Genomic DNA, 11,192 nt, shown 5'->3' on the forward strand with positions numbered 1-11,192 from the left:
TATGGGCTTCGGGGGGCTGTCAACACCTTTATCACAAACACTTCCGGTCTGTAGGGGACGCTCCAGAGCGTCCACTAATTACGCTTTGTCACTCTTTCTCAAATCGTCGGTATATGACGCCCTGAGAACAGGCTCGAGCATCAGAGATCCACCACTGGCGGAGGAGCTGTGTTCTCTGGAGCTACTAATCGGATACTGCGGCACTGTCCAACATGATGAGACACTGCAAACACAGTTACCAGCTCAGAGTTTGGGCTCTTTTGACTTTACATTAAGGATTTCATACTTAAAACACTTATATGCTGAGAAAACAGGTGGATAGGTGGCCTCAAACACCTGTTCAGCTACTTCCTCAGATCTGAATTGGCATACTGCTGTATGGTCAAATGTTTCACAGGTCTAATGACTGAGATTACAACAAATGAAACTCAGAGCTACAGATGAAAAGTGCTGAGGGAAGGGCTCTCTTCTTATCGAGGTAATACACAGCTGGAGCATGATTACATCATGATAAAACACAAAATACTATTTTCAAATTACTGGAGAAAACTAGTTTTTTATTATAAATATTTGTGTTTTTCAGCTGTGTTCTCATGTATTTGCTTGTTGACCAGTTTAAAATTTATATTTGTATATATACATATGTACATATTGTGGCATCACCAGGGGACAGGTAGTAGGGGGGTGTTACATTCCGGCCTATGGGCGGATGTCAGGCTTCAAGATGGCTGCCGCCATCCCCACTACATTTCCCAGGATGCAGCAGCCTCGTGACCCCAAAATGGCCGCCACTTACACTACATATCCCAGAAGGCCGTACCCCGTAGGAAGCCGCAGGTGTGTCCAATCCCTGATTAGGGAAGGACAAAGACAGCACAAGGAGACCCAGCTAAAAGGAGCTTAAAAGCCTGGGGAGAGGGGCTGGGCCGTCACACGTGGTGGAGAATGCGGGCGTCGGTGGCTTATGTGCGGATGACTGAAGGTATCGACGACTTGACGCACCTCTTCTCCGGCCTTCAGCCCTACGGACCCCAAAGCGCAATGGAGCAGCTGATCAAAAAATGGTGGTGGAGACCCAGAGAGCGCAACAGGAAACATATGCGGCCTTACTGCAGCAGAAAATAAAGGTGAACCAGCTAAGGGAACAGGAGCTTCGGCAAGGAGCGAGGGCGAGACCTCGGGTGGGGGACTATATTCCGAAGCTGGGAGCCACTGACAATGTGGAAGCGTACCTGCACGTCTTTGAGGCAACGGTGGTCCGAGAAGGGTGGCCCAAGGCACAATGGAATGGGATTCTTGGCTCCCTTCCTGACAGGTGAGGCACTGCAGGCTTTCCAGGACGTGGAGGCTGAGGTTGACCAAGATTATGACCTGCTAAAGGAAGAGATCCAGAGCCGTCACGGCCTGACTAAGTTTAGTATGGCTCAACGTTTCCACAGTTGGTCCTCCCAGATGCATGAGTTGATTCGGATCACCAAAAATTGGCTAGAGCCCGAAAATAAAAGCCCGGCCGCCATCGTCGAGACCCTGGTTATGGATCGCTATTTAAGGGCCCTACCTTATGAAGCCAAAAAAACACTAAGTCAGCAGAAATTGACCTCCGCGACAGCGTTGGTGGAAGCCCTAGAACAGTACCAGGCGGCTTCGGAGATGCTCCGCTCCACCCGCAAGGAGACTGTCGCCCCGGCTAGGCCCAAGGGGCCTTCCGCAAAGGCTTCCCCAGCGGTCAGCCCTCTGCTCCGCTCCTACCTTCGGGGCACTAGACGGCCCACCCAGCCCCAGGGTTTGCCGAAATCCGAGGCGCACCAGTGCTTCCACTGTGGTGAGTGGGGTCACATATCATGGCAGTGCGAGAAGTCAGATGAGAAGATGCCCACCGCAGAGTCCGCTAGCAGCCCCCATGTGCATTTTGCTGCCTTCCTGGGGGAAGGGGAGGACCAATGGCCCACCTGCCCCGTGATTGTGAATCACTGGGATGTGGAAGTGCTGCTGGACTCCGGCAGTTCCCATACCTTGGTGCAAGAGGCGGTGTTGGAGGAGCCGCCCCTGGGTCAAAACCATTCCATCCCGGTGGTCTGTGTCCATGGGGAGACCAGAGAGTATCCCACAGCGGTGGTAAAGTTAACCACCACCAAGGGGGCCTTTGCCGTGGAGGTGGGGGTTGTCAAAACCCTCCCAGTCCCAGTCCTGATCGGTCGGGACTGTCTAGCCTTTCCTATGCTTTGGAGAGAAGCCCAACGGAGACGCTGCCGAGGACCCCAACGAGGGGTTCCCAAGGTGGGTAGAAAGGGAGAATTCTGGGCTAAGATTGATCAACCCTGTTCTGCCAAAACTGTTGTAGCCCAAGGTTTTGCAGTGGACTCCAGCGGATTGGACTTGGGGCAGGAAGGGCCAGAAGGTTGCAAACCCTTGACCAGCCTCAGTGGAGAGGACGTGGACGGCCCAAGGACCCTGCAGCCCCTAAAAGGTCAGTACGGCACGGCACAGCTCAGCTTCAGGACCCCACCCTTAGCAATGCCTTGATGAATGTCCAGGTGATAGAGGGGATGATGGTAGGAAGTAGAGTAGCCCCCGCCTACCCCCATTTTTCTATAAAAAAAACGGCCTCCTGTATCAAGTCATTAAGAGCCAGGATAACGTCACTGAGCAACTCCTTGTGCCCCAGACTCATCGGACTACGGTTCTGCAGTTAACCCCCACGCACCTAATGGGAGCTCAACTGGGGGTGGAAAAAACGCCCGGAGTGTTAGATCACTGCCCCCAAACCGTCTTACAGACATCCTGTGGTCCCTTTACCCATTATAGAAACTCCCTATCTAGCTAAGGAGGCCTGGGAGGAGCAACCCTGCCCCCACCGCACGATGGTTGAGCATGTAGGGGACACGCGAGACCGGATAGCAGCAGTGGTCCCCATTGTGAGGGAACACCTGGAAAAGGCCCAGCGAGACCAGAGGGGGGTGTATAAAAGGACTGCCCATCCCAGGGAGTTCCAACCAGGAGACAGAGTCCTGGTGTTGGTCCCCACGGTGGAATGCAAGTTTTTGGCTACTTGGCAGGGGCCTTTTGAGGTACTAGAGAAGGTAGGGGAGGTAAACTACAAGGTGCGCCAACCAGCAAAGAGGAAATCTGAGCAAATATATCACGTTAACTTGTTGAAAAAGTGGCATGACCGAGAGGCATTGTTCAGTTGTCTGTTCCCCAGGGATCCGCCCGACCTGGCCAGGAACGAAGTGCAGCTGGGACCAGATCTCTCCCATCACCAATTGCAGCAGGTCAAGGAGTTGGTGGAAACAGGATGTGTTCTCCTCCCTCCCGGGGTGCACCCACCTGATAGAACATGAAGTGCGCCCAGCTGTGAGTCCCTGGATCTGACGAAGGGGTATTGGCAGGTCCTCATGTTGGCTGAGTCTAAAGAGAAGATGGCCTATGCCACTCCCGGGGGCCTTTGGCAATACAGAATGATGCCCTTTGGGTTATCGGGGGCTCCTGCCACCTTTCAGCTGTTAATGGACCAGGTGTTGAAACTGCATAGGGACTTTGCAGCGGCATATCTGGATGATGTGGTCATTCAGAGCCCAGACTGGGAAAACCACCTGCCGCAAGTGCAGAAGGTGCTGGACTCACTTTGGCACGCGGGTTTGACGGCCAACCCCAAGAAGTGTAAGCTGGCCTTTAGTGAGACCGATTACTTGGGGTACACCATTGGAAGAGGACTCGTCAAGCCTCAGGAGGCCAAACTTGCCGGCGAATGGTATATAGTATCAGTACATATATGTGTGTGTGTGTGTGTGTGTGTGTGTGTATATATATGTATGTATGTAATGTGTGTGACAATATAAAAATATTGAACAACAACGATTAACAATTAACAACAAATATGTGCAATGTACCAGGTTTGTGTTTGATATGAAGTGAAATAATGCTCGGGCCTGGGTAGCAGAGGGACGGCTAATGTTTGTTAGCTGTTTTTGTATTTGGTTCTATGTTGACTGGATCCGTTCATCGTGTAAGGGGGCGGAGTGGGTAAAGAAACTGTTACCTTTATGTGCTGTATTATTACAGGTCTATGTTTCACTGTGCTGTTTGATGCTTTATTAGGTGAAAGTAGCTTGTTAGAGGGGTTCTCATCTGACTGTCCATGACCGGCCTTCGTCTCTGGACTTTCTACTCCCTTCCTCCGTCAGACAGCTGCGTAATAATAACATTAGAGTATAAAGTCACCTGTTTCTTCACTGGCTCTTTGGCTTACACTCTGCAGACTGGTTGCAGTCTGTATGTCCGTCTGACCCTTTGCAAAGAATAAAATCCTTAAAGACGTCTGAAGTCTTTATTTCAGAAGACTCACCACAGGACACACTGTTATTACAGAGGTTACATTTAATAAGGTGCTGCGCTGAAATACACTGCTCAAAACTAAGAGAACACTTAATTCACACATCAGATTTTGATGAACAAAATAATTCAAAGTTCAAAATCTTTTCTGTACATTGTATAATTTGTTGGGGAAAATGAGAGCATTTCTATTAGTATGTTGATGATTAGTGATTTCAGCCATATTGAAGATTCTGCATTTAAGTTATGAATTAATAAAACTAAACATAAAAAGTGAAACGATTTCATTTCTTAAACGTGTTCAGCAAAATAACTTTTTAAATTTTACTTTCTTTTTTTTTTAAATGTTCTAAAGTCATAATTCCCATGTGTTCCAGTCAGCTGAGCTCCGTCACAATCTACTAACAAGACGGGATTATCTGGAGATTTTATTGTTACTGCAGATGGAAAAATAAGAGCCAATCCTGTGTGTTCATACTCTGAAGAGACTCCGCCCCTCACCTGAGACAAACCAGGAAATTCTGCCTCACTGAGACGAGACACACTGAGAGTCAGACGGTAAGACTCCCCTTCAGACCAGAACCAGCACTTCCACTGAGAGAGGACAGCTACAGGAGGGATACTGGGAATACTGGGAACACTGGGAATACGAGCACTTCAACCTGCTGCTGAATCCACAAACTGAGAAAAGAGTTTGACGAGAACAAAGACTCAAAGTGAAGGTAACTTTCAGGGCCGTTACTGAAGGACTGAATGGCTGACTGTTTCCTGTCTGAGCGTCTGCTGCTGTGACTTCAGCTTCACTCAGAGACTAAATGGCTTCCAGATTAGAGGAAGATCTCTGCTGTCCTGTCTGCCAGGACATCTTTAAAGATCCTGTCATCCTGTCATGTTGCCACAGCTTCTGTAAAGGCTGTCTGCAGAGCTGGTGGACAGAGAGAGGAAGTCAGGACTGTCCAGTTTGTAAGAGGAGACATTCAAAGAGCTTCATGCCTCCTAATCTGGCTTTAAAGAACCTGTGTGAGAGTTTCCTGCAGGAGAGAGATCAGAGAGCTTCAGAGGCTCTCTGCAGTCTGCACTCTGAGAAACTCAAACTCTTCTGTCTGGACCATCAGCAGCCAGTGTGTCTCGTCTGCAGAGACTCAGAAAAACACATCAACCACAGATTCAGACCCGTCGATGAAGCTGCACGACAACACAAGAAGGAACTTCAGGAAACTCTGGAGCCCTTAAAAAAGAAGTTAAAGGTTTGTGAACGAGTTAAAGTGAAGTTTGATCAAACAGCAGAACACATGAAGGTCCAGGCCCGACACACAGAGAGGCAGATTAAGGAGCAGTTTAAGAAGCTTCAGCAGTTTCTAGAGGAGGAAGAGGAGGCCAGGATGGCTGCACTGAGGGAGGAAGAGGAGCAGAAGAGTCAGATGATGAAGGAGAAGATGGAGGCTCTGAGCAGAGAGATAGCAGCTCTTTCAGACACAGTCAGAGCCACAGAGGAGGAGCTGAGAGCTGAAGACGTCTCATTCCTGCTCAACTACAAGGCTGCAGTGGAAAGAGTCCAGCAGCGCCCCCTGCTGGATGATCCACAGCTGCCCTCAGGAGCTCTGATAGACCAGGCCAAACACCTGGGCAACCTGGCCTTCAACATCTGGAACAAGATGAAGGACATGGTCTCCTACACTCCTCTCATTCTGGACCCAAACACTGCTCATCCATATCTCATCCTGTCTGAAGATCTGACCAGTGTGAGACGAGGAGAGAGACAGCAGCTTCCTGACAATCCAGAGAGGTTTGATGATTACTGCTCTGTCCTGGGCTCTGAGGGCTTTAACTCAGGAACTCACAGCTGGGATGTCGAGATTGGAGACAGTACAGGCTGGACACTGGGTGTGTTAGCAGAGTCTGTTCAAAGAAAGGGACTCATACGGTCTGGATTATGGGGAATCTGGTTCTATGAAGGTAAATACTTAACATGGTCACCACCAGCTTCATCCACTGATCTCAGAGTTCAGAAGAAGCTCCAGAGGATCAGAGTGAATCTGGACTGGAACAGAGGAAAGCTGTCGTTCTCTGATCCTGATACTAACACACACATACACACCTTCACACACACTTTCACTGAGAGGATGTTTCCATTGATTAGCCCTGTAGATGAAGTGAAGCTGTCAGCAGTGAAGGTCTGTGTGACAGTGGAACAGAGCAGTTAGATTGATTTATTGATTGATTTTTATTTAGAAGGGACCATGTGCAATTAATAACATAAATGTAAACATTTGATGCATTACACCAGAGTTAGCCTTAGGCTAATTTACATCTGCAGAGATAAAGAGGATGATTATATTCATGATGTTGTTGATTTCTTAAAGGGAAAAGTCTCTGAATTTAACCTGTTAAGCTGCACCTGTCCTCCTGCTGTCTCATTATTCCAAACATCTCTTTATTTTATTGTTTCTATCTATCTATTTCTATTTATTCTATTCTATTGTTTCTGACAATCAGCTTTTTGTTTCTCCTGTCGGCCTTTTCATATGTAAAATGATTTCACTGAGTTTCTTTATGTTTGGTTGGTTTAGCGGTTTCTTTTTTATCCACACTGTGTTTTAAATAATTGTTCATGTTTTATTATTTTGACGTGTGTGTGGAGCCATGAAGACCAGCAGCCACTTTGTGGAAGCTGATGAAATCACGTGTGAAATCTTTCCAAAATATAAAATATATGTCTTAAATGATCTAAAATATTTGTACACGTTTCAGTTTGATGTGATGAAGCCGAGATGATTCTGTCTGTCAAAGTGTTTCATTCAGTTTCATCAGTTGGATTCTGCTGTTGGACGTTAAGTCAGAGGAGGAGTCGCTCTATTAAGGTGGACGGCTTTCTCTGCTGTATAAAGATCAGAAAATAAGTGAAATAACTCGACGTATGAAAAGACAGACGATAAATGGAAAATAAAAAAAAGTAACATCAACTATTTTAACAACTTGTGATGGCTGATGGGAATGTCTTTAGTTCTGAATGTATTTTGTCATTAACTAAACTGTTGGACACATTAACATGTTGACCTGATGATGGCGCTACATGGAAAGATTAAAGATTTTTATTAAAATATCTCTTTTCATCCGTTTTTATTTCATAACGTTCTCCAAATGACACTTTTTTTTATTCATAATATGTCCTTTTACAAGAGCGATGTTGTCAAAATTACCATTATGAATGAAACATCCAAAAATCATTACTGATGGGAGATGCCACTTTTCACATGAAGTGAGTAGCCTACATTGAGAGTCAGAAATCAGCTGTTCATCAGAGTGATGGCTTGTGGAAAGAAACTGTTCTTGAGTCTGTTGGTTTTGGCGTACAGTGCTCTGTAGCGCCTACCAGAGGGGAGGAGCTGGAACAGGTTGTGTCCGGGGTGAGATAGATCTGCAGTGATGCTTCCTGTCCGTTTCCTGACTCTGGAAATGTGTAAGTCCTGAATGGAGGGCAGGTTGGCACCGATGATCTTTTCTGCTGTCCTGACTGTCCGTTGTAGTCTGCTCCTGTCCTTTTTGGTGGCAGATCCAAACCAGACAGTGATGAATGTGCAGAGAACAGACTGAATGATAGGTAGGTAAAAAGCCACTTCTTGTACATGAAATTACCATACAACTACATAATTTACAACATTGACAGGGGAAATACATTATTTCTCTCAGTGATTATTGCCCATCGCAAAAACTGCCCAAGAGCAATAATATCTAGTCCGTGGCCAAATTTCGGTACTTTGATACCAGCAAATATTTAATAAAATACAGTGATAGCAGCTTGTGTTGAAATAGATTTCAACAGTGACGTACATAATTACTTCCTCTTTAGTTATTTTGCCTGCAAAATAAGAGCATGAGAACATTTTTTGCAGCAACTTTTCCAATACAATTTTTGCGTTGAGAGCTTTTACTTTGTAGAATTTTGAATCTGTAGCTTGTTTGACACACCTCTGAAATAGCCATCAGAAAACATGAGATTGGATTCCCTGAATGACAAGCGCAGGAATGTCCTCTGCCTGGAGAGCAGCGCACAACATGTGAAACGGTGTCTTCATAATTTATTTGTCAAAGAGGGGGAAAATTACTCCCACTGTATGGATTGAACACAACCTTGTAGGTAAGAGTCATGCGCTCTACCGACTGAGCTAACCAAACACCATATTAATCAGTTTAAACATTATGTCTGATGTTCAGGCTCCACATCTAATGGATAAAATAAATTGGCAAAAAACGTTTGCCAAACCATTCTTTTTTATTATTACTTCTTCTTCAACTTCGAACATACGTATTCATTGTTGTGATGAGCGTCTACACTGCCAGAATTCTACAAGAAGTAGCACTGTTACTGGGCTACTGTAGAAACATGGCGACGTAACTGTAACAGCAGGGGATTGCTGGGAAATTGAATTGTACTGAACTTAACTAACGTTAGTGTGGTGGATCAATGAAGGTGGGAGAAGTGGAGACATTACTTAGATACTGAGAGTGTGTGTCATTCTGTGTGTGTGTGGTACCTGAGGCTGAGAGGGAAAAATCACAAGAAGACTACACCGCTGGGTGCAGCCATCGCCTGAGTTACCTGAGTGAACTCACTGTAATCCGTTGGGTGTTTCTTTTTTAGGTGGCTTATCAAATTGGTAGTATTGAACGCTACTTTTTTAACACAACCCGCAAATATTTGCCTATAATCTGGTTTACTACAGCGGAATGAACCCAAAATAAACATTAGCTAGAATCAAGTAACAGACTCCTTTTAATATAGAACAAGTGTACACCGTACTCTTTGTGATATTATTAACAGAGACCCAACCGTTCCCAATTTCCCAACAACGTATGACTACTAAAAAGCCACTATGGTTGCTAATTGAATGATTTTAATTATTGAGATGCGTATACTATGTGATCTAATGTCCAATGTTGCCAATATGGATTTATTTTAAGTTGATGCGGTTTCCAATATACAGACTACATTTATAGACGTAACTACCGAACAAGATACAATAACTCCATCTTCATTCCTCATACCACCTTTGCACGGTCAAAAAACTGTTGGCTCCCATCCCTTGGGTCAGCAGCACCTGTGCCATGTTGCAGCTTGATTAAATTGACTACTGCTCCCCCTGGTGGCGGGAAGTTTATCTGTAAACACACAAAATGGCTTTTTTTCAGCAGCGCTGGTTAAATTTATACGGTACCGAGGGTAGAAGTGACTCTAGCTTGATTGACAGGTCGCCATGGTAATGACTTGTCAATCACAGATAATCCCGTCCTGAAACATACTCTGCTTTATGGTCTATTTTCCTCTAAATTGGACGATAATCTACTAAATGAACATCACGCTGTGTTGAAGAAGACTTGAAACTGGCGATTGAGACCATAAACTCATTAGGAAAGTGTTTACTGAGGTGATAAATCAGCTGAAAGGTAGCAACATTTTACCATTATTTCTAATGGAGCTGGACGTCTTTTTGCAACCAGAAGAGTCGCCCCCTGCTGGCTATTCGATAGAGCGCAGGGTTAAGGGACTTCCGCGTTCGCCTCAGTTCTCTGACCGGAAGCTTCCTGCTAGGTCTGACACTGACACAGCATATACCTCACACACATGCACACACATTTTTGTGTACTTGTTTTGAGCTAAATGCTATCATCAGCATGCTAACATTTGCTAGTTAGCACGAAACACCATAGATTTATAATAAGACCTGGACATGACGCCACCGCTCGGCCTTGCTTCCAATTTTGCCAAGTGACCATTCAGGGTTTTGCAGAACAACTTTCCTCGGGCCAAGTGAATTAAAATACTATGACATTATCACAATGTAAAGTCTGTTGACCAAATGGGAACTCACAGTCAGAGGAAAGAGGGAGAAACATTACTGCACATATTTAATAGGCTGCACACCCTTGAAGTAAACCTGGAAACTAGAAACTTTAACCTCTTAACATTCCAACGGCCCGCCCACAAAAGATGGCGGGTCTGGAAGAAAGAATTAACGATACGGTCGACGGTGGTGTCTGCGCTTACTTGGGGTAGCTGAAAATCAAACAGAGAATGTTAAGACAACAGTCAAAGAGATCTGCAAGGCGGTGATTGAAGCGGTAGATGTCGCCCACAGGCTTGGTCGCCTCAAGGCAGGAGAAGACAAAACATGAAACCACAGCTGATTATCATCAGGTTTGCATCAAGATCAGCGCGGGATCTGACACGGAAGCAGGCCAGGAAGAACGACTTTCTTCAAAATCATCGATACTACTTCAAGGAGGATCTCAGCACTACCAAATCTCCTGGGGCCAGTGGTGGAGAAGGGGCAAAAGGAGGGGAAGCTGGCATACTTCAGAGGGGCCAGAGCATACATAGATGGTAAAGAAGTGAAGATGGAGAATCTGGTGGAACATCTGAAGGATATGACTCACTTTGTTTTAAGGATTGTTTAAACTGCTGCTATTCACTACCTAACTCCACCAAAGTTGCAGCAAGGGATGACAAATCTAAATAAGCTGTGCAATTATTGAAGTTACATAAAAGTGAGTACTTTAACAATGTTCCTATGGCCTATTAAAAAGTAAGGTCAGGTTTATCCAACCCATAGCCTATTTGGGTATTTATTTCTATCTCTATTATTGCGGCGTATACCACTAAAACAAACAAACCAGACCCACCAAAACAACTAAAACGCAGCAGCAGGCTGAAACATGAGGATTTACACTGAAGATGCGTCACGCTGAACCATCATACATATTGTCTCTTTATTACGCTATTTCACATACATAGAAAACCAATCACTTACTTTGAGTGATGCATGTTGTAAGCAGTGCAAAGGTACCTCAGAGACATCAGT

The 11,192-nt window shown here is 45.4% G+C and overlaps 2 protein-coding genes across 3 annotated transcripts; both read left to right on the forward strand.

Moving 5' to 3' along the window:
- Positions 1-967: 967 nt before the first annotated feature.
- Positions 968-4,240, forward strand: LOC123970382. 2 transcript variants are annotated; one of them, XR_006824953.1, is made up of 2 exons: positions 968-3,080; positions 3,188-4,240. XR_006824953.1 is itself a non-coding variant. In XM_046048407.1 (2 exons), exons 1-2 carry the CDS (start codon positions 1,219-1,221, stop codon positions 4,140-4,142), a joined length of 1,293 nt encoding a protein of 430 aa, XP_045904363.1. In that variant the 5' UTR covers positions 968-1,218; the 3' UTR covers positions 4,143-4,155. The 2 variants fall into 2 exon arrangements, 1 of the variants encoding a protein (XP_045904363.1); XM_046048407.1 differs by having other exon boundaries at positions 968-2,467; positions 4,099-4,155.
- Positions 4,241-5,053: 813 nt separating this feature from the next.
- Positions 5,054-6,754, forward strand: LOC123970379 (nuclear factor 7, brain-like). Its single transcript, XM_046048400.1, has 2 exons — positions 5,054-6,536; positions 6,650-6,754. The coding sequence occupies exon 1, from the start codon at positions 5,148-5,150 to the stop codon at positions 6,534-6,536; it is 1,389 nt and encodes a 462-aa protein (XP_045904356.1). The 5' UTR covers positions 5,054-5,147; the 3' UTR covers positions 6,650-6,754.
- The last annotated feature ends 4,438 nt before the right edge of the window (positions 6,755-11,192 follow it).

This window comes from Micropterus dolomieu, linkage group LG04 (genome assembly GCF_021292245.1).
Source record: "Micropterus dolomieu isolate WLL.071019.BEF.003 ecotype Adirondacks linkage group LG04, ASM2129224v1, whole genome shotgun sequence".
Lineage (NCBI taxonomy): Eukaryota > Metazoa > Chordata > Actinopteri > Centrarchiformes > Centrarchidae > Micropterus > Micropterus dolomieu.